The 23,340-nt window shown below is 49.3% G+C and overlaps 1 protein-coding gene across 1 annotated transcript in view; it reads left to right on the top strand.

The window, feature by feature from the left end:
• Nucleotides 1–23,340, top strand: part of LOC144797798 (uncharacterized) — a 74,821-nt gene that overhangs the window by 43,834 nt on the left and 7,647 nt on the right. Inside the window, exons 5-8 of the mRNA XM_078668581.1 lie at nucleotides 1,494–1,627; nucleotides 3,892–3,951; nucleotides 6,878–7,046; nucleotides 17,886–18,053. Coding sequence (XP_078524707.1) covers nucleotides 1,494–1,627; nucleotides 3,892–3,951; nucleotides 6,878–7,046; nucleotides 17,886–18,053 — 531 coding nt within the window. The remainder of the gene's footprint in view (nucleotides 1–1,493; nucleotides 1,628–3,891; nucleotides 3,952–6,877; nucleotides 7,047–17,885; nucleotides 18,054–23,340) is intronic.

Genomic DNA, 23,340 nt, shown 5'->3' with positions numbered 1-23,340 from the left:
TCTTACAGGAGAAAAAGCACCTGCTGCATTGTTCTTGTGTGCCCAGTAATTTCCAAACATCAATAAAAATGCCAAGAAAATTCTGGAAGTTAATGTGTCTGCTGATGCGATCTGAGTTTTGCCTAATGGCATGTTTGGCTCGTCATAAGTATTAATGTGCATCGTTCAAAGTCTGTGTGATATGCATATCAGACAAATGCTTTCCATGTAGATAGATCAATGGGTCACTGTTTTTGTCACAGAGATGATTTTTTCTCCTTGCAGTTCATAAGTTACAATCCTTCTAATATAGCACAGTGAGCTTTGAACTGACGTCAAAGGGCTGCATCCAAACTACAATGGATGTGTTTAGAACCTTATATTTTCCCCCAGTCTTTCAGTATATTAAGGTTGATAAAAAGGGCAGATTTGGGGTAGAAATATATTCTTATTAGTAAAGCCAACCCCAACCCCTGTGTTACATTTTAAATCCTGAGTTTTGGATTCTTCAGAACAAGCGGCGAGGATGTCGTCTCACGGCTAGAGCTGCCGATCTTAGAGCTGGGAAACCAGGTTCGAGCCTTGGCGTTCGGCTCAACATCCTGTGATTCTGGGCCAATCCCTTAATCTCCCCATGCCTACCAACAATGAATGTGTCCTTGTGTAACGTAACTGGTGCTCATGTAAAGCGCTCCAATACCTTTGTGTCAAGTTTGCGCTATATAACTCTGCAACAAAAAAACACTTAAAATATACTGCCTAGAAGCATGGATGACATGCATACATTTTGTAGTCCTTGTTGGCTTATGGAACATTTCCTACACATTGATTTACACAGTTGCATGATTCATTGACCCCAAAAAGCAGTTCGTACATTTAGCAAAAATATATTAGAATTAGTTTAATGTAAATCCGATTTAACAAATGCAGTGGCCCAGCTTGTGTAGAAACATGCAGCTAGTCTACCTTTATTGTAATGACAGACAGCATGGAATATAGTCAAGGTGTTGCCATAAATATCTCCATCCTGCTGATCACTTGTTCTTCTTAGAAAAACATGTCATCAGATGGAAAATCCTTTTCTGGTTTTTGTGTTTAAACTGCAGCTGTAAGATGCTCTGTGCATTACCTTTCACCCTGGGTGTTGGGTCTGGCAGCAGGCATTGTGACGTGAGAACTCAGACGTAATACCTTTTTACAACTGAGCAGCTACATCATTTCTTTATTACTGCTGACTAGAGGTGTCACAACTCGACTGTAAGAAGGAAATTGCTTCTATTCTCAGTTGACAATAGTGTGAGCAACTACCCTACCAGTGGTTGGGAAGGACTTGATCTTAATAACCCAAGGGTGCTGGCTGGACTACAATTTGATGTCACGCCCAGAACCTACAGTGTGCCTCTGGCATATATTCCTCAGGGTGACGTGTGCCTGTGTTCTGTCATGCATGTGCCTTGAGTCATCAAGTGCACTGCCCTAAGATGATCCCTATCTCTGTTTCTGTTTTCTACCAGCCCTGGCAGCATCATAGTGAACCACAGTGTGATTTTCAAGGTTCCATTCATCGACTACACTCAATCCTACAACGCGGCCATCGACAACATCACAACTACACTCAATAGCACCCTCTGCTCGAGCAACAGCCCAGGTATGTTCAAAGGATGGGAAAGGGACCAACAGGCAAAAACTGTGGGAGAAAAATCAGCAGGCAGAGACTGGGGAAGCAACCAGCAGGCAACGACTAGGGTTAGAGGTCTGCAGGAAGACACCGGGGAGGATATCAGAAGGCAGAGACTATTGGAAGGGGTCAGAAGGCAGAGACCGGGGTAGAGTCCAGCAGGCAGAAACTGGGAGAAGAGTCCAGCAGGCAATGAGTAGGAGAAGAGGCTAGCGGGCAGTGAGTAGGGGAAGAGTCCAGCAGGCTAAGACTGGGGGAAGAGTCTAGCAGGTAGTTAGTAGGGGAGGAGACCAGCACGTAGACAATGGTGGAAGAGGCCAGCACGGGGTGAGTAGGGGAAGAGTCCAGCAGGTAGAGACTGGGGGAAGAGACCAGCAGACAGATACTACGGGAAGAGTGCAGCAGGCAGTGAATGGAGGAAGAGACCAGCAGGCATTGAGTAGGAAAAGAGGCCAGAAGGCAGTGAGTAGGGGAAGAGTCCAGAAGGCACAGTCTGGGGGAAGAGGCCAGCAGACAGAGACTAAGAGAAGAGATCAGCAGGCATTGAGTAGAAGAAGAGGCCAGCAGGCGGTGAGTAGTGGTAAGAGGCGAGCAGGCAGTGAGTAGTGGTAAGAGGCGAGCAGGCAGTGAGTAGGGGAAGAGAATAGCAGGCAAAGACTAGGAGAAGAGACTAGCAGGCAGAGACTGGGGAAAAGGTCAAGCATGCAGTGAGTAGGGGAAGAGTCCAGCAGGCGGTGAGTAGAGGAAGCATCCAGAAGGCAGAAACTGGGGAAAGAGTCCAACGGGCAATGAGTGGGGGAACAGACCAGCAGGCTGTGAGTAGGGGAATAGACCAGCAGGCTGTGAGTAGGGGAATAGACCAGCAGGCTGTGAGTAGGGGAATAGACCAGCAGGCAGAGACTGGGGAAGAGTCCAACAGGCAATGAGTAGGGAAAGAGACCAGCAGGCTGTGAGTAGGGGAATTGACCAGCAGGCAATGAGTAGCAGAAGAGGCTAGCAGGCAGTGAGTAGGGGAAGAGGTCAGCAGGCGGTGAGTTGAGGAAGAGGCCAGCAGGAACAAGACTAAAGGAAAGGAACAGCAGACAGGACCTAACTAAAAAGACCAGCATCCAGAGTCTGGGAGAAAAAAAAGGCAGTAACTGTAGGAAGAGGCCAGCAGGTGGAAACTGGGAGGGATGGGGGAACCAGCAGGCAGAGCCTATGGAAAGAAATCTGAGGCGATCAGTGTTTAGAGACCGAGGAAGAGACAAAGAGGCAGAGACTGTGAGAGAAAAGAAATGAGCAGGTAGCTACTAGGGGAAGTGACCAGCCGGTGGGGACTAGGGGAATAAACTAATAGGTAGAGGCTACAGGAATAAACCAACAAGTAGAGATTAGGGGAAGAAACAAACAATTAGACACTAGGGGAAGAAACCAACAGGTAGAGGCTAGGGGGAGAGATCTGCAGGCAGGCACTGGGCAAGAGGCCAGAGGGCAGAGACTACAGAAAATAATCCAGCAGGCAATATCTGGGCAAAAGCATCAAACAGACAGAAACCAGGAGAAAGAAACCAGTAGGCAGAGACTGGAGTAAGAGACCAACTGCAGGGACTAGGGAATAAGATCTACAGGCAGAGCCTGGGGAAAGAAATCAGCAGGGAGAGATTGGGCATTAAGGCTTAGAAGGTAGAGATAGTGGGTAGAGTATAGTAGGTAAAGACTAGAAGAATATGGCTTCAGCCTAAGCCAGAGGAACAGACTAGGAGGCACACACTGAGAGAAGAAACCAGCAGGCAGTTGCCAAGGAAGACATGAACAGGGTCAGAATTAGGGACGAAACCAACAGGCATTGATTGACTGGGAGAAGAGACTAGCAGGCAGAGATGGAGGAAGGGACGAGTGGAGAGAAACTGAGAGAAGAGACAAGAAGGCAGCCACGAGGAGAACAGACCAAAGAGAAAATACCAACTATCAAAACGATGCAGGTGCAAAGCTGCCACAGACTACCAACAAAGAGACACTGCAGACCTCTAGACAAATTTCCACTTAGGAGATAGCAGCTGCCCTGAGACAAAGTACCTAAGAAGGTACAGCAGTCACCCCAAGATAGACAAACCAACAAGAGGCAGGAGCTTGAGGAGAGAGTTTGCCCAACATTTGAGAGTAACTACTTTGAGAAACACCCTAATAAATGACTGCAGACTTGAGAGAGTAATCATTTGAATTTATGCATATCTCAATTTCATATTTTTCAGAAAAGCTGTGCTTCAGACCGGGGACCTCCAAAGTGCAACAAGTACCACTGGATATTGAGGGTAAGTGTGGGCCAACCCTATATACTCAGGAGCACCCCTGAGAGAGACCCCTACTCCCTCGAACAGATATGGAGCTAGCTGGTGCACAGATTGGAGAGGCCCCTATTCCCCCCTACTGCTGTGGAGCTAGCCATATACCATATCCTGTGTTGCACCCTTAAAATAGGCCCCTGTACTCTCTCTTGGCTATATAGTTAGCCTGATACCATATCCTGGGATGTACCCTTGACATAAATACCTATTCCCTCTCACTACCATGGAGTGTGCCTGACACTGTACCTTAATGCACACCTTTAGAGAAGTTCCTTTTCCCACTCACTGCTCTTGAGTGTGTCTGGCACCATACCTCGCTCCCAGTACAGTGAAGTGTGCCCAGACCCAAAACCCTGAGGGATCCCCTTCACAAGGTCCCTATTTCCTCTCACTGCTCTGGCATTTGCTCAACACAATACTCAGAGGTGGGTCCTTGAGAGCGGTCCTTATTTCCTCTCACTGCCTTGAAATGCGCCTCACATCATAACCTGAGGTAAGTCCTTGACAGAAGCCCATTTTCCTTCTCACTGGATGGAGTGTGCCATATACCATGCCAAAAGGTGCGCCTTGGAGCACTTTCAAAATGTCCACCATCTTGTAATAGCAAAGAATGCAAACTTAAAAAGATACATCTATGGTCATAGTCTGATGACTAAAAGTAAGCAACTATCCCCCAGATTCATCATTGTCCCGTTTTGCGAGTCCTTAATAGCGATTATTAAGGAATCGCTATTAAGGACTTGCAAAACGGGATTCATGTAGAAATCGCAATTTTATTTGCGATTTCTACAGCTTCCTGATTTGCGATTAGCAAATTGCTAATCGCAAATAAGGAATGACTCCCCATTCATTCCTATGGGCCAAAAGGCCCATAGGAATGAATGGGGAGTCATTCCTTATTTGCGATTAGCAATTTGCTAATCGCAAATAAGGATGCGATTTCAAGGGTGCCAGGGGTGTCCAAAGGACACCCTGTAGCACCCCTGAAATGTAAATGTAGACAGATGTTGCGCACACACATGTCCAAAGGACATGTGTGTGTAACATACAACTTAGAAAAATGCACTAAAGTGCATTTTTCTAAGTTTTCGCTATTTACCACGAAGTCAGACTTTGCGGTAAATAGCGGCCAAAAATAGCGATTTCGCAATTTAAAAATGGTTCATGCGTTGCATATAAGGAATCGCAAATTGCGATTCCTTAAATGCAATCGCAATTTGAGAACTCACAATTATTTGCGAATTCTTAAATTGCGAGAGCATGAACCATTGATGAATCCCAAATGCAATTTTTGCGGGCGCAAACGGCCGACTTTTGCGATTCGCACCGTTTGCGCTCGCAAAAATGCTTGATGAATCTACCTGTATGTGTAGAGCTACACATGTAAACTGTGAATGCTGGGAGAAGTGGCGTAATGGCCCGAGCGGCTGACTTTGGAACTGGGGAACGAGGGCCTCTATATGAGCCAGTTTGCATCACTCTTGCCCCACACAACATGGTGCAAGGGTGACACAGACCTGAAGTGAGATGTATGAAGCCAAGCATTGCCCTGAGTGTCTCCATTTTAATCCATGCAGAGTAAATCGCTGTGTTGCCTTACTCTGAGCAAGAGAGGCTTTCCCATGGTTTTTGACACATTCCCGGATTAATCAGAACTGGTAAACCTGGAAATGTGCCAACAAGATACACCTTCCAGGACATGTGTACCGAGGAGAAATATTTGTATTTCTCCTCATTGCTTCCTCTTTTTATGTGTACTGTATTCTGCAGCACACATAGAGAGAGGAAAATGCCTCTGAGTGTTGTGTTTCTGCAGGAATCTGCCCCTTCCTGCACAAAAACAATTCTGCATGCATTGCAGACCCCTTTTCACCATGATTCAAGGATGCCTGCATTGGTGATGGCTGCATTGGCACTAGGCTGCCAAAAGGGTGCCGGAGCAAGGGAAAAGGTATGGTATTGCCTTAAATATGGCACACTCTTGTCCAAGGTTACTTGCTGCATTGCATGACTTTCTAGTAAATAGGCCCCCAGGTTCGAGAACTGGTGTCGGCTCAACACCCTGAGATTCTGATCAAATCACGTTGGGGCATGTTTACAAGCCCCTTTGCATCGCTCTTGCACCACGCAACGTGGTGCAAGAGCGACACAACTTAAAAATGAAATTAATGAGCAACATAAGACCCCCTTGTGTGGCCCTGAGTGGCTTCATAAGTCTAGAGTCATGCAACACAGTGAAAACCAATGTGTTGCATTTCTCTTCACCAGGGAGGCATTTCCATTGGTGGTGTGTGCATTCCCAAATTTACCAGAAGAAGTACACCTGGGAATGCAGCAAAAACCTACGCCGCCCCAGGTGAGGTGTAACGAGGAGAAAAACATTTATATCTCCTTATTTTTTCCTCTTTCTATGTTTGCTGCAATCGGCAAAGCACATAGAAAGAGGAAAACGCCTCAGAGGTTTGTTTTTGTGAAGGAAGGTGGCTCTTCTTGCCCAAAAACAATCCTCCTTACAATGGTGCACCATGGTGCAAGGGTGCCTTCGTTGGCACTAGGCAGTCAAAAGGGCACCAGTGCAGGGGAAAATGCAGGAATGTGTTGTATTCACTTAAACGCAGCACATTACTGCCCTTCCCCTGTCATGCAGCGCAGGAAGGTGACTTACTGCGCAGCACTGTGTGACTTGGCCATAAATATGGCCCTTAATCTCCCCATGCCTAAAAACGTCAAATGACTGTGTCATCGTGTAATGTAACTGGTGCTCATATAAAGCGTTCCAAGGCCTTCGGGTTGAGTTCATGCTATGAAACACTGCAAAAGAACAGAAAAAGCAAACTGCTGCCAGTTCTCAGCAGCACAGAAACTAACAAGGATTTTGTACCTTTCTTTCCAGGATCCTGTGAAACATCTGCCTTTATACCACCCGCATACAGGCCTTACTACGTTGGGATGAATGAGTCCGGCAAATTCATTTGTGTTTCAAACTGCAGCACGAAAAACCCCTACTACATCAATTGCAATAAGGGGCAATGCTCACTTGCCCCCAACGGACCCACCTGCTTGTAAGTAAAAACTTCAGTCCTGAAGGGTGAGGACTCAGTGCTTGAGTAAAGTAGTTCATAAAGAAGGAGAGCATTTTTCTATCATGGGCTGAGGTTTTACCACCGCCTACAACTAGAGAAGCATAGGATATGTCAGAGGAAAAGAACTGTTGTGGTGGTTGCATCCGCTCTCCTATACAAGTAGAAAGCCCATCCAGAAGTAGGCCACCTAAACTGTGGAAATAGTGTAGGGTTGGTGGGATTCTCTTAGTGATCCAACCTGCGTGAGAAGGAAGGGTGGCTTTGTGATAATTAGAACAAGATCCCTATATTCTCTCAGCCACTGGCATAGAGAAGTAAACTCCAACAGGGTCTCTAACTCAGGCTTGGTTAAGATATCGAGATGTTCGATCTGTGATTATGAGATTTATATTTCGGTGGACTGGATATCCACCACCCTTGTGAAGGAGTAACCTGTCTGCCAAGATCTAAATCAAGCCCTCGGTTTTACTTGCTCAGGAGATTCCCAAGAACACTTTGGCCTGTCTGTGCATTTGCTGTGGTATGAGAGCTCAGTTATAAGTCTTTCTATAGTGTGTGAACAGATGACACTTCTGCAGGATTGCAATGCTCGGAGGTGGAAGCTGCACCGAAAAGATCTTCATGAGTAATTTTGAACCAGAGGAAATAACTCGGGGGGAATAAGCTTCTAAAATTACTAGATTTTTAGATTGTGCTGCATATGTTACTCACGTGTCTGCATATGTGATTGAATGTACGCACAGGCACCAGAATCAGCAGAGAGAAGTGGAGAAGTGTGGCTCAATGGTTAGAGCGGCAGACCCTGATGCAGAGGTCTAGCCCGGGACCAGGGTTCAATTCCCCGCCTCGGCGGGTCTTGGGCTCAAAATTCCACGGACCTGATAATTCTCGCCTCGGTGCCTATTCCAATCATGGAGTCCCACTCTGCAACTCTGGGCAATAGCTTGCTTAATCGCCACAACGACCCCCACAATGCTGAGGATGCCTGGCCTCCACCTTGGGGGTGCCCAGGAGTGGACACCTCACAGGGAAAACCAGGATGGGTTCCACAGCGGTATTCGTACAAGCGCCTTGAGACCCTTGTGGTTGAGTAGTGCGCTATACAAGTATCAATTTACAATTTACATTATCTTCTCACGCCACCTTCAGCAACCTCCGTCCTATAAAACAATCCATAGTAAATTAAGACAATAAATCATCAGCCAGTAACTGATCACAGAAAAGGGGGAGGGGTGAATAAAATGTCGAAGAGGAGAGGGAGGAGTATGAAGCCCTGAGGAAAGACATAAGGCTGGGCAGCACGTTTGTGAGCCTGCTGTGTGTAGATGCCCAGTGGACATTTTGAACATGACCTTTTTGCCTGATGGCAGTAGCGTAGCGTGGATGCCATGTGCCCTGGTGCAAGCAAGGGAAATGGCCCTTTTGTCTGCTATTAGGGTAGTAAAATTTAGCGATTATCAAGGTTTAATGGCCCTTCTGGGTTTTGGGCCCCTGTGCAACTGCACCTATTGCACCAAGGGTGGTTATGCCCCTGGTGATTGTTCATCCTAGAATCAAACTTCAAGGCTTTACAACGTGACACATCTCCCTAGAAGCGTCACGTTGTAAATGGGCCGCATTTTTGCGCTGCTGCTGCGTCGTAAAAAGTGAAGCAACTGCGGCGCAAAAACGACGCAAGGGGCTTGTAAATCTGCCCCCGTGACTTAAAAAAAAAACATTTTAATCTAGATTATTGACGCTGAGTGGGAGGCCCAGCCGACCCTAGAGGGAGGGCGGCTACCCTCCCCGTGGGAGGCAGACGAAGGGCACAGCAGCAGCAGGGCGCGGGAGTGTTCCAAAGAAAGGGTCTGCGAATGACAAGGAGAGTTTGGGTTCAAAGGACCCAATCAAAAAAGAGCGGCGTAGTCACAGGCATGGGCCAAAAGGCGACTGGGGAAATCGGTCCCCAGCTTTGTCGCCAGAGGAAATTGATGTGCTGCGTGAAATGAGCATGTTGATGACCAATGCCACCATGACAAGTGGGTACCAACTTATGATGCGAATAAACTGCGGCTGTTCTAGCGCCACAAAGGTTTTGGTGTACATAATTAAAGGCATAGGAGGAACAGCAGGAGGGCCTGTGAGATGCTTGCACATCTGGGGGCAGTTTAGAATATTTTCGAGGTTGATGGAACCTTTGGCCGGGGCAGATGACCTGAGCTCCAGTATCTCATGTCCTCTCACTGGAGCCAGTCTGTGCTAGCACCAAAAACGTTCAAGGCAGGCAATGAATGAATGTTTAACAGATTCACTTCAGTGCTCTTACCGCCTGTCATAGAACGAATGACAGCTGTGCATGTGAGTACCGTTGTTTTACGACAAGAGGCGGCACACTGTTCATCAATCTCTTAGGAATGAACGCTGAGATTGCACAGCAATCACAGGGGAGGTGGGGGGGTGAGGAGGGGAGGGGGTCTCGTTTGCTGGCTTTCAAGACACCCTTCTCTGTGCCCTGAATTATTTTTTCCTGCTACATTTCAACATTTTGAACCTGGAAAGAAGAAGATTTTGAAAACAAAATAGGGGAATTTTTTGTCCCCATTGACTTACATGAAAGCCTAAAAGATTTCAGGCGAAAATAAAAGCCATTTTGGGCTTAAAAAATAATCTCCCGTCTGAATAGGGTCTGCTGGTACGTATGCTTTTTAATACACAATTGTACTGTGCACATCCGAGATAGGCATGACCCAGCCTATGTAGGTACGCCGGGCCCGCGCCTAGCGCCAGTCCCCCTGCCTCTCGTCCCCAAACAATCACCTGGACCAGCAGCCAGCTCGCCACATTAAGACAAGGCGTTTGCACCCCTATTGCCTGCTGCAATCTCCTGGATTTAGAGAAGTCTACCTTTACCTGCGCTCGGTGTAACTATTCCATTCCCGTTATGCGAAAACGGGACCCTCAGATTCAGATAGCTGTTAAACCGCAGCCCCCATCTAAACTAAAAGCAGCCTTAATAAATTGCCGCTCCTTGCCTGCGCACGCTTCTGATATTTGGCTTTTGCTGGATATTCATAAATGGGACATACTATTCCTCACGGAAACTTGGCTTAAAGACTCTTCTAAACCAGACATACACTTGGCCATTCCCCCTGGCTATCGATTGTTAGGAGTCAATCGAGACAACTCCAAATCTGGGGGGGGCCTCGCTGTCATTGCCAAATCCCACCTCATTATGAACATAAAAAAAATACTTAACCTGGGGCTTATTGAAGCCATGTATCTTACGATAATGGACTCTGCCATCACGATCTTTGCCGGCATCCTGGTCTATAATCCCCCTACTGCCACTTCCGCATCTCTCTGCTCCTTGCTACATTCAATCGCGGACTTTTCCCTTAAACATTCTTATTTCACAGTGCTGGGAGATTTCAATCTTCATGTTGACAATCCCGCCTGCGCCCAAGCATCATTTCTGCTTGAAACCTTACAAGGACTAACTCTGCCCCAATTAATTAAGGGTCCTACCCACAAAGCAGGACACACGCTTGATCTTATTTTTATGAATCATCCTGGCATCACCTCTCTTCCTTCCCTACCCCTCACGTGGTCAGACCATTTCCTCCTCCCTTTTGAAATCACTATTCCCTCCCTGCCCCTTCCCTCCTCCATCAACAGAGATATTGGTCGTAAATGGTCTAAAGTTACCTGTGAGGCCATTGCTCCCTGTTTTCATTATCATTTCAATTCATCGGAAGACCTTAACAAGGAAACAGTGAGATATAACTCCGCTCTCACCACTGCATTAGATACCATTTCTCCTCTAGTTCCCATGACTTCCTCTAGATCTCGCCCATCTGCTCCTTGGTTCTCTCCCATGTTGAGAGAGGAAAAGAGCAGGTGCAAACAGTTGGAACGTAAATGGCGCCAGTCTTATGACCCTACTATCAAATTAGCTTATAAAACGGCCTTAAACAAATTTCAAAAACTTAAGCGGTCCACGATGAGAGCTTACTTCTCAAAACGTATTCAACTGGCTGAGAACTCTTCAAAAACTCTCTTCACAATTGTGAAGGATTTCGTGAATCCGCCTGCATTGAAAGCCCAGTGTGCCCCCACTCAAGCTCTCTGTAACGGACTTTCTGATTTTTTCCAGGAAAAAATTATCAAACTATCGTCTTCCTTTGATCCCGCATCTTCTAGTCCCCAGCCAGGAGTTTCAGACACCCAGCATTGCTTATTTAATTCCTTTGATGAGCTGACCTCAGATTCAGCTCTGTCACTTTTAAACCAGGTCAAGTCAGGATCTCCGCTGGACCCAGTTCCTGCCAAAGTGATGGGCAATCTCGCCCCTGTTTTAATCAACCCTCTCCTCTCCATCTGGAACTCTTCCTTGACCCTTGGCCTATTCCCTTCAGTTTGGAAACAAGCTAGGTTGCTCCCTATTTTAAAAAAACCAGATGCGGATCCATCCCAATTTAGCAATTACCGTCCCATTTCCCTTCTGCCTAAACCTGCCAAAATTCTAGAGAAAGTGGTCCAGAAACAATTGGCCCTGTACCTAGAATCCAATCAGCTGCCTCACGATTCACAGTCCGGTTTTAGAACCGGTTACAGCACCGAGACTGCATTGTTAGAGGTATCTGAGACAATTCGGGAATCAGTGGACAGGGGCGAGGAGGCCATGCTGGTCCTCCTCGACTTGTCCGCTGCATTTGATACTGTGTCTCATGATATACTTGTGACCAGGTTGCAGCAGTTGGGGATTGGAGGCACGGCCCTGGCATGGATTAAATCGTTCCTCTCAGGGAGATCCCAAAGAGTATTTTTGCGTCCCTTCGAATCAGAGGACAAACCCCTTGTATGCGGTGTGCCTCAGGGCTCCGCCTTAAGCCCTCTTTTGTTTAACGTGTATTTGGGCCCTCTTGCCAGGGAAATTGAATCATGGGGAGTCAGGATGGTCTCATACGCTGATGACACTCAGCTTGTCTTTTCTTTTAGAGACCATTCTGACTCGCACTTCTCCAACTTTCGTAACTGCCTTGGTAACATCTGCTCTTGGATGGCTTCTAATCATCTGGCCCTAAATACAGACAAAACTGAGGTGCTCTTTTTTAGCCAGAAATCAGCTCCCCCCGCCACCTTGTGGTGGCCTACGGTTCTGAATCCCCCTCCCAATCCAGTACAGGCAGCCCGCAATCTCGGCTTCCTTTTTGACAACACCATGTCCTGTAAAGCTCAGGTCAACAAAGTCACCGCGGCTTGCTTTGGCAAGCTGCGCATGATTAGGAAGATCTTTCCCTACCTCCCTCAGACGTCCCGTAAAACGATTGTCCATGCTCTCATTACGGCACATCTGGATTACGCTAACAGCTTATATGCCGGAGCTCCCCTCTATCTCATTGACCGATTGCAAATCGTTCAGAATGCGGCAGCTAGGCTTATTGGAAACATCCCTACCCGCAATTCGGTTAAAGCATATCGGAACGACCTACACTGGCTCCCTATCGCCCGCCGGGTTCAGTTTAAAATCCTGACCCTTGCCTTTCGGGCCATCCATGGACTTGGCCCAGCATACCTGAGTAAAAGACTCAAACTATCCATGTCAGAAAGACACCTAAGATCCAATAGTCTCCGTCTACTGACTGTTCCTAGATTTAGGCTCTCCCGGAGTGGTGGCAGAACGTTCGGTGTGACGGCGGCTAAATACTGGAATGGCCTCCCTTTGGACCTCAGGTTCACTGAGTCAGAGCAGATCTTCCGACGCAAATTAAAAACCTGGCTGTTTACCCAACTCTGATCAGGTGTGCCTTTGTAGCTTCAGGTTGGATGGTAGGACCCTGGCTGCCTTCTCTTGTGATTAACTTGTTCTCTTAGCGCCGGGACACCCCCGACGGGGGTAGCTGCGCGCTTTATAAGATTCTTAAATAAATAAATAATAGATAGGCATGTGATCTCACCCCTCCTCCGCTTCATCACCATACCTGCGAACTCACATGGCGCTACAATGTGTCACACAATATCGCAGTTGCGGCTCCTCGAGGGAGTGCTGCGGGCGGAGGGGCGGGCTGAGGGAGGGGCAGGGTGGGGGGTAGTAATCTCCAGCATACAGCCAAACCGAGTTAAGTACCTAAATAAATATATAAAACAAATGACATTGCGCGCTGCACCGCCGATTGGTTTGCAGCACGCGCAATGTCATTAGTTTTATTTATTTATTTATGTACTTAACTCAGTTCGGTCGGATGCCGGAGTTTACTACCCCCCACCCTGCCTCTCCCCCACCCCACCACCCCGCAGCACTCCCTCGAGGAGCTGCGACTGCAATATTGGCTCTTTTCACACGTTCACCCAGGGAGCAGTCATTATCACATGGTGGCACACAAAGTGAGTTGGAACCCTCTGCAGAGAGCATTTCCAACTCAACTAAGCACAGCTGACGTCTTGAGGAGGTATACAGGCTTCCCTGGACGTCAGCGACAGCCTTTGAAGTCTTGTATTTTTAGGGGGTTGGACTTGGACATGGGCAGACATCTTCATAAAGCCCCGCCCCCTCCCAATGGTCACACTCCTTCACAAGCAATTTAATTCCTTGGGAGGTAATGGGCTCAAGGTTCTGCCCCTCCCCGGGTCTTACCCCTCCTGGTGACCTCCTCTCTCACAGCGAGTTTTTTTCTTGATGTTGCTGAGTCTGCATTATGAAGCTTATTCTTGCCAGAGCAACGACCAGCAATTTCAGGATGGGGCCAATGGCTTTAAGTGGACAGAGAGTGTGAGACAAAAATACCCTTGCTCATTTCCCATTGCCATTAGTGAAATAAGTTGTCAATTCTGGAATACCAGGAGTGCCCCGTTTAGGGTGGCCAACTTCGGATAACATTTCGCAGGGCACGTTGCAGTTGCATGGAAGCATTGCGCACATGGAGATATTTTGCATGTGGAGAGACATCAGAACACGTTTGTTGGGGACCCCATAAGAAATTCTTGTTAATAAAATTACAATATTTAACCTAGTTTGAAAGATAAATAAATGTAATTAATGTAAAAAAAAATCTAAAAATACAATATTTTTTATTTAAATGTAATAGTTTAGTGAACATTTTTAATAAAATATCTAAAAATATAAAAAAAATCATTAAATGTAACCTAGTGAATTAAACTTTTAAAAAAATTAAGAATACATGCATTATTTATTTTTATTCAAATTTAATTACATTTTCAATATTTCTATATATCACTTTTAATCATTTATAATACATAATACAAAACATATTTTTTTATCTTTAGGTGATACTTTTTATTATTTAATTTTCAGGACAATGATTTTATTTTCATTTGATATACGCATACTAATTACATTTAAATTAAGTTATTAATGTTGTTACTTTATTGTACTTTTAAAAAAAATGTATGTGTAGATTTCAAGGAAATTCATGTACATTTTTGATTCAAAAATATATGTTGAATTTATTTTTATTTATAAAAAGGTTATTAAAATATTTTATCATTAAACATGTATTTTTAAAATGTATATAATTTCGCATACAATCAATTTAATCTATATGTACATTTAAAAAAAGTCAAAATAAATTATTTAAACTCAACATTTTTTTAGATGGGATCCTATTTTAAGTCGCTGCTCTGTTACTTTCCGTGGTAGGATGTTGCAGTAGGGTGGTTGGACATGTGTGGTGTTAATTACTGCTCCTTTTTGGCTGTAGTAACTTACACTCATAAACTCGGTTCCACCCCCGAATTCAGGGATGAGGACATGTAAGTCAAGACTTTTGAGTAACTTTAAACACAGGAATGGTGGATATCCCAAATAAATTAAGCTACTCAAAAGTGTAAGAGTAAACATACACATGTAGATTTAATCATGTGTAGTTTACCTTTGTAACTAGACCCCAGTGTATCTCTGCAAATTGCCCACGACTCATTTCAAAGCTCATAACCTCACCTTTAAAAGTCATACCCTTGCAACCCAAAAATACCTAAAAACCTCTTATTGCTTCTCTATTAATAAAGCCAACCATGTGCATGAATCCTCTACAAGTAAAGATCCCACCTAACTCCTATTAATGTAATCTTCCACTTAAAATTGGAGCAAATGCATGGAATGGTTTTCTTAAGCGCACAAGTTTAATCTCAATAACCATCAATAACCACAGAAAAAACCCTAATCTTGAGTTCTGGAGCAGTGTGCTGCCTGGCATAAAGCACTTCAATGCTTCATTAGTGGTAGTAAAAGCTATAACAATGCAATTACAAGTACAATTACCACTGCAGCACCGCCTGACAGACCAGGTTTTAACTCCTAATCTGGCAGGCCGCAGCACGACAGCTTTGGCAGTCCTACAGCGGGCGGCGCGTTGCATGCGCCAAAGTCGTAATAATTCCCAAATACTAATACTAATATCATAGCAGTCAGGCAGTTGATTGTAGTTCATACGGGCTGCATAGTAAATCCCTTATGGTGCTTGACACTCTTTCACTCACATACGACAATATTTGCTTTGGGTCATGTCCATCACCCAGTACTGTACCGGTCCACAGGAATAAACCACCCACCACCAACCAACTGAACAGGCGTGGAATTGCTGAAGAGATCTGCCACATACCGCTGGCCAATGGAAGACATTATTGTTGTCCCCCATAGAAGGTCCCAACAAACTCCATTCTCTAGCTACTTTGGACCTCTTGCATTGACAATCAGATATGAGATGATATTACCAAAGTCCATTCCAGCAGATCTCTCCATGATATCTTTCTCCAGCATTTGTCTCCACAGGACCATAATCATAAAGGACCTGCAGAGCTGCTCCAAGCTGCCAGCCTACTGAAAACCATAAGCTACGTGCCCCTCCATCTCACACGTCTTTATCCATCATACTGCAAAGTGCTGCGGCCCGTAACACGATAACTGCACCTCATTGGTCCTCAAACATGACATGGAAATGCTTCCCAAAAAAGATCAAAACAAAGACAACACACTTCCAAACGTACACCCTACACAGTGAAGTGTGACACCAAAGTAGGCAAGTAGCTCAGTACCCCACATTGAAATAGTAAGTGCTATATACATGTTGCAATATAAAACAACACCCTCCTTCATTTGTATTTCTTATGTTGTATAAAATAGGATGAAGTAAAACACTCTCAGCCACATTATGCTTGCAGAACCCCTATGCTCTTTAGAATAAAAACCTAACTTTGCAACAAGAGCATTGATGAGGGAAGCTGGGTGACTTTTCTGTAGTGAGAGAATCTTGACAACATTGACCTTTTCCTTGTAGAACTGGGATCAAGAGTTTTTATAATGAATGTGTCACACAGGCTGTGAGACGGATCTATGCAAGGAAGGGGATGTTGTTCCTTCTCTTCAGTATGGTCCAGGCTATGACCAATATATAAGTGATGTTGAAGTGGGAGAACGTTTGGAGTCTTACCATGCTCCAACCAAGCTCTCACAGCATACTATTGCATCTGTTTCAAAATGGAGGCTGACAAGAATAAGCATGGCTAAACATACAGTAGCGTTGGTTGAGCTCATGGCTCAAATCACCTGAGGTGTTGGTAGTGCAGGAGGGAACAAACATATTCGACCCAGAAGACAACCTGTTTTGGATGGTATCAGTCTTCGGTGGTGGATGCCAACAATGACGAAAGCAAGTGCCTTAGCTGGATCCAGATAATCAAAAATGTTTCAGAGACTTCCTCAGCCATAATCCCCTGATCATAAATTTATGATAAACCAGATTCACACCCAATCAACTTAAAAATCTGGTCCAGTTGTATTTCTGTGAGTGAGTCAGGATGAGACCCTGCCTGCCTACTTTTCATCACCCTCCCCATGCCTTTCTGTCCCACATCCCACCCCCCAGATTGTTATGTACTTAGACCACTGTTTATAACTGCAAGCCCTAGCTTGCTCCTTTCTTTTGTTAGGGTAATTTCTGTCTGCGGGAGGTAAGAGGTGTAAATCGTCTCCCTGTGTCTTTGCCTGGTTTAGCGTTCAGGTGGTGGGAGCCAGGGGTCTCTCTTACTTTTTTTCTTCACTCCCATGCTTAAGCTCTGTCGTAAGCTCGCCGCGACACAGGGAGAGCACCCATCTGAACCTCATGCATGACAGAAAATGGTCCCACATCAGCCACTCTACAAACCCACACTCTAACAATGCACCATAAAGAGTGTAGGCTCTCACTCACCCACCCGGAAGTGACTCATGACGCATCAGTGGCATGCAGCACTCTGCATACGCGACAGTAGACTTCATGGGCTATGAACAGCCTAATCATTTTTTTTTTTGCTCTGGGTTTCATCTTGTGAGAGATAGGGCCTATGAAAAGTTCATGTTGTCCCCTTCCTTTCATGATGTTTAGTTTGTGGGAAGCAGGAACTGTAACAAGTCATTGGTGTTCCCCTCTCTTCCTTGGGGTTCAAGGAGCAGGAGGTTTGGCTGTACAGGGCCTTGCTGTGTCTCTATCCCCCTTAGGGAACAAGCAGAGGCTATTAGGGTCTGTGAAGGTTTCCCTAGGCTCTTCAACTTCCTAAGGGTTCTTGAATTGAGTGGTGTTGTGTTACATCATATGGTTGATAGTGTGCTACAGCCCCGAGGCTGCTTCAGATCACACAGCTGCACAGCTGGGATGGAGTTATGTAAAAGAGTGGCCCCTACTAAAATGGCTTACTGGGAATATGGGTGTGACTATCTTCCTGTATTGTTCCAGCGGGCAATTAGCTTCATTTCCTTTTGCAGTGAAACACTAGCTACATGTCCTCTCTTGCTCATGCGCCATCTGCTGGCACTTCCTTGACAGTGCTTCTCTGCTCTATCCACAGTTGCGAACAGTCGAGCTTCTACTGGTACTATGGTGACAGATGCCACTTGACAGTGGCAAGGCTGGGCGTGTACATCGGTGTGCCTCTGGGACTGGCGGGGCTGCTCCTCATCATCCTCCTCCTCGCCCTCTTCGTGTACATATACAAGCACAAGACCTCTCGACACAGGTACGTGTGGCTCCCCTGACACATCTACTTCCAGGGTTGTCATGGACAGAGGGTCACAGAGTGGGTACAACCAGTCTCACCCATAAAACACTGTACGCATGTGAGCAGTACTTTGGTGAGAATGTATTGGGTGCCGTGGGAGCAAATATGGATGTATTACCTTGGATTCTTCTGAGTTTAGGACACGTGACATGTGACAAAAGTACTAGTATCTAGTGCTTAATTTGAGCCAGTGGTCGCCAGTGGGGGCATTTTTGAGGACTGACACTTATTTTTCCTCATCAAACATTTACCACAAGCAAAAGAGGGAAAAACAAATGTAGTGGAAAGACGAGGAAGAGAGAGAGACAGAGAAACACTCTTAGAGGGAGAAATCAGGAACATGGAGGAGTGAGATAAAGAGGAGGTGTTAGACGGGGACCTGGAGGGTCGGCCGAGCACAAGGGGAGAGGCCTCCGGTGAGGGCCGTCTCCAGCGATCGTACAGACGAGTAACTTCCCCCCCACAGATGGACGCCACACGAAGATCAGCTTAACACCTTTTATAGGCAATTCTTTGAGTAAGGTGGTACGATACAAGGAGATCAGGACACGATGATCCTCTCAATTCTAGTCTCTAGTAGGGGAAGGGGGTAGCGGGACAGTCTTGGTACCTACGGGTACTGAGGTGCAACGGTGGTAGCTCACAATCCTCGAGCTCGGCGTTCGGACGGGTCAGACCGCGGCAGCGCCAGCAGGTCCCGAAGAGGTCGTAGGTGGCAACGGGCCGCGGCAGCGCCAGCAGGTCCCAACGAGGATGACGGTTACAACGGGCCGCGGCAGCGCCAGCAGGTCCCACGAGGATGAAGGTTGCAGAAGGCCGCGGCAGCGCCAGCAGGCAGGACAATAGTTCACAAGGCAGGGCCGCGGCAGCGCCAGCAGGCAGGACGATAGTTCACAAGGCAGGGCTGCGGCAGCGCCAGCAGTCCGTCAAGGATGAGTTCTTCTCGGTGTCTCTCGACTCCAGGATACAACTCCCTTCCTGCTCTGGGGCTGCCTCAGTTATAGGTCTGGCGCCCTTTGATGTCCGGACCCTCGCACTGGGAGGTCGGGAGGTCCGGGATGAGGGAGTCCAGACACCCAGCAGGGGGGTGGAGCCAGCACCCGGGGAGGCTGGGGGCGATCGGCCCCTGGCGGGGGAAGAGCCATCGACACTTCTTTCTCCCATTAACCTGCCAAGTGGTCCGTTCACCTCCTGGGTGGATGGTGGTGCCGGGATGTCGGGGCCCGGCCAGGCCCAGGGTTGGGGTCGAGCCGAGGCCACGCGGCCGCGTGGTGCAGTGTCCAAGATGGCGGCTGGGCCGGGCAATGGGGTTGACGGGGGCCTGGGCCCGTGGCACAGAGATGCCCGGGGGCAGGCGTCCCGGAGGGGGACGGGTTGCGGGTTGCTTCTGCGGGTAGCCCCCAGAGAGCCGATGTCTGGGCCCTGTCATGCGGGGAGGGAGCGAGCCCTTCGTGGGGCCTGTCCAACATGCGTCCCCCCCAGCTGAAGGCGGGGAGAGTCACCCATCCTCTTGGGGACTCTCCTCGTCGAGGCGGAAAAAGCGGGACAGGCCATCCGCGTTGGCGTGGTCTTGGCCAGGGCGATGCTCCACAGTGAAGTCCATCCCCTGCAGGGAGATGGACCATCGCAATAGTTTGGGGTTCTCTCCCCGCATTTGCATTAGCCATTGCAGGGGCCGATGATCTGTTTGTACCCGGAAGTGGGTTCCGAAGAGGTAAGGCCGGAGCTTCTTGAGGGCCCACACTACTGCGAAGGCCTCTCGCTCAATGGTACTCCAGCGCTGTTCTCGGGGCAGGAGGCGTCTGCTGAGGAAGGCCACTGGTTGGTCGACTCCCTCGGGGTTCAGTTGGGAGAGGACGGCCCCTATGCCATGGTCTGAGGCATCAGTCTGGACGATGAACTCACGGCTGTAGTCGGGGGCCTGGAGCACAGGGGCGGTGCTCATGGCGGCTTTCAGCCTCTCGAAGGCCGCTTGACAGTCGGGGGTCCAGTTGACGGTCTTTGGGTTGGTCTTGGATGTGAGTTCCGTGAGGGGCCGAACAATGCTGCCATAGTCCCTCACGAACCGCCGATAGTATCCGGTGAGCCCCAGGAAGGCTCGGACCTTGGTTTGAGTTACGGGGGGCCGCCAGGACTGGATGGCAGCGATCTTGAGCTGGAGGGGGGCCACCAGACCGCTCCCCACTTGTTGTCCGAGGTAGGTCACGGACCCCTGGCCTATTTGGCACTTGCTGGCCTTGATTGTGAGGCCGGCCTGTTGGAGGGCCTGCAGGACCCCTCGGAGGTGGCGGAGGTGGTCAGACCAGTGGCGGCTATACACCGCGATGTCGTCCAGGTATGCGGCGCTGAACTCTTCGAGGCCCGCCAATACCTGGTTCACAAGTCGTTGAAACGTGGCTGGAGCGTTTTTCATGCCGAAGGGCATCACTCTGAAATGGTAGTGTCCATCCGGGGTGGAAAAAGCGGATCGTTCTTGTGCCCTGGGGGTGAGGCCGATCTGCCAGTAGCCCGCCGTCAGGTCGAAGATGCTGAGGTAGCGGGCCGCCCCCATGCGGTCAACTAGTTCGTCGGCTCGGGGGATGGGGTGAGCGTCGGTTCGGGTGACAGCATTCAGACCCCGATAGTCGACGCAGAACCGGAGCTCGGGTGTGGTGCCCGGGGCCGCAGCTTTGGGGACCAGTACAACCGGGCTGGCCCAGGGGCTGTCCGAGGGTTCGATGACTCCGAGGGCGAGCATCTTGGAGACTTCTTCTTGGATGCAGGTGCGTACCCGATCTGGTACTCGGTACGGCCGGTGTTGGATAGGAGGACTGTCGCCAGTGTCCACGTCGTGCAGGCACCAGGGGGTGACCCCGGGTGTGAGGGAGAATAGGCGTGCAAATTGCAGCAGGAGGGCCCGACAGTCTTGGCGCTGCTCCGGGGTCAGGGCCTCGGAGAGTTGGACCCCGTCCACTGAACCATCTTTTTCCCCGGTCCCCAGCAGGTCAGGGAGGGGCTCGGAGTCCTCTTCAGCTCCACTGTCTGTGGCCATCAGCAGGCTGAGCTCCGAGCGCACGAAGTGGGGTTTGAGTCTGTTGGCGTGGAGGACCCGGATGGGGTTCCGGGGGGATTCCATGTCGATGAGGTAGGTGACGGGGCTCTTACGCTCGATCACCTTGAAGGGCCCCATCCACCTGTCCTGTAAGGCACAGGGTTCGATGGGGGACATCACCCACACCTGCTGGCCAGGCTCGAATTCGATGGAGGAGGCATGTTGATCGTACCACTTCTTCATGTCCTCCTGACTGGCCTCAAGATTGGCTTTGGCGAGCTCTCTGAATCGCCGGGTGTGATTGCGGAGGGTCAGGAGGTACTTGTAGACGTCTGGAGGGGTGTTCAAGGGGGCCATTTCCCACTCCTCCTTAACTAGGCTGAGAGGCCCGCGAACAGGGTGTCCGTACAGGAGTTCAAAGGGGCTGAAGCCGAGGGACTTCTGGGGGACTTCTCGGTAGGCGAAGAGGAGGCACGGTAGTAGCACGTCCCACTGGCGGCATAGGGGTTCTTCCAGCCCCATGATCATCCCCTTGAGAGTGCGGTTGAATCGCTCGACCAGTCCGTTTCCTTGCGGGTGATAGGGGGTTGTGAATCGGTAGGTGACTCCGCACTGTTGCCATAGGGATTTCATATATTTTGAAATAAAGTTCGTGCCCCTGTCACTGACGACCTCCCTGGGGAAGCCCACTCGAGAGAAGATCCCCATTAAGGCTCGCCCTACCACGGGGGCTGTTACAGTTCGAAGGGGAACCGCCTCAGGATAGCGGGTGGCGTGGTCCACCAGGACCAGGATGAAGCGATGCCCTTGTGCTGTTCGGGGGTCCAGGGGCCCCACAATGTCTATTCCCACCCTTTCAAACGGGGTGGTCACAACGGGGAATGGTTGCAGGGGTGCCTTGAGTTTGCGGCCGCTCTTCCCGCTGGCCTGGCAGGTCGGGCAGGACCGGCAGTGGTTGGAGACGTCATTTCTCATTCTCGGCCAGTAAAAGTGAGTCACCAGGCGGGGGTATGTTTTGTCTTGCCCCAAGTGTCCAGCCAGGGGGACATCATGGGCCAGGTTCAAAAGGAAGTCTCTGAAGCGGAGGGGCACCACCAGCACTCGACTGGTCCCCAGCTCCGCTACTCTTTGTTCGCTGTACAGTAGGTCATTGTCCCAATAGATCCAGTGGGCCCCTGCGGTGTCTCCTGCGCTCTGGGCGAGCGCTTGCTGTCGAAGTCCCTCGAGGGAGGGACATGTCTTTTGCTCTTGCCGGAATTGTTCTTGGGTGGGCCCCCCTTCCTGACGCCACTGAGCCAGGTCCGGAAGGTCTTGGGGCTGAGCGGGCTCTTCTTGGGATTGTTCCGGGTTGTCGGTAGGGATGGAGTCTCCCTCCGGAGCGATCGGGGGAGGAGGTGCTGGCCATGCGGGTTCTTCAGATCTAGGGATGGTGTCGGCGGCCATGGACCGGGTTGTTACGCACGCCCAGCCCGGGAGGCCTAACATCCCCAGGTGCTCTCTTCTTTCAACGGCTGCCCACGGGGAACTCTCGAGATCGTTCCCCAGGAGGCAGTCCACGGGGGCATCGTCGCGGACAGTCACTTTTAGCATCCCGGACACTCCTCCCCATTCGAAGGGGACGCAGGCCATCCGACACAGGCTCTCCGAATTGTCGGCCGATCGGACGGGGCAAAGAACATTTGGCAGGATTTGTTCTGGGGTCACCAGGTGACAACGGACGGCCGTCACACTGGCCCCTGTGTCACGCAGGGCTTCGGCCTTACGCCCATTTATGTTCACCCACTGGCTGTACTTCCTGGTGTTGGATGGTAGGGGAGCCCGCGGGATCAGGTCTCTCCCCCCTAGGCAGGCCAGGGTCATGGCGGCAGGTTCCCACTCGGGCTGCTCCTGCTCGTACTCTTCAGGTCCTTCGGAGACTTGCTCTTCTCCTAGGGCGGCGGCAGCCACCTGGCGGGGCCCGGGGGTCTGGTTCTTTGGGCAGGTCGGGTCACTGGCATAGTGGCCGACTCGCTGGCATCGATGACACGTAATGTTGGCTCGGAACCCCGGGCGCATCGGGGGGTTGCCCCGGCCGGCCGAGGGCAGGGTGTAGTTTGCGGGAGCGGCTGGGACGGCGTCTCTCCCCCGGCCCGGGCCTCCTCCTCCTCCTCGGGGACGATGATGACCTTGGTTGGTTCTGTTCTGCTCGTTGGGCCCACTTCGGGCCACTCGGGT

Source organism: Lissotriton helveticus, chromosome 12, assembly GCF_964261635.1.
Source record: "Lissotriton helveticus chromosome 12, aLisHel1.1, whole genome shotgun sequence".
Lineage (NCBI taxonomy): Eukaryota > Metazoa > Chordata > Amphibia > Caudata > Salamandridae > Lissotriton > Lissotriton helveticus.
Note: the sequence above shows the minus strand (reverse complement) of the source record. Positions and strands in the feature narration are given on the sequence as shown.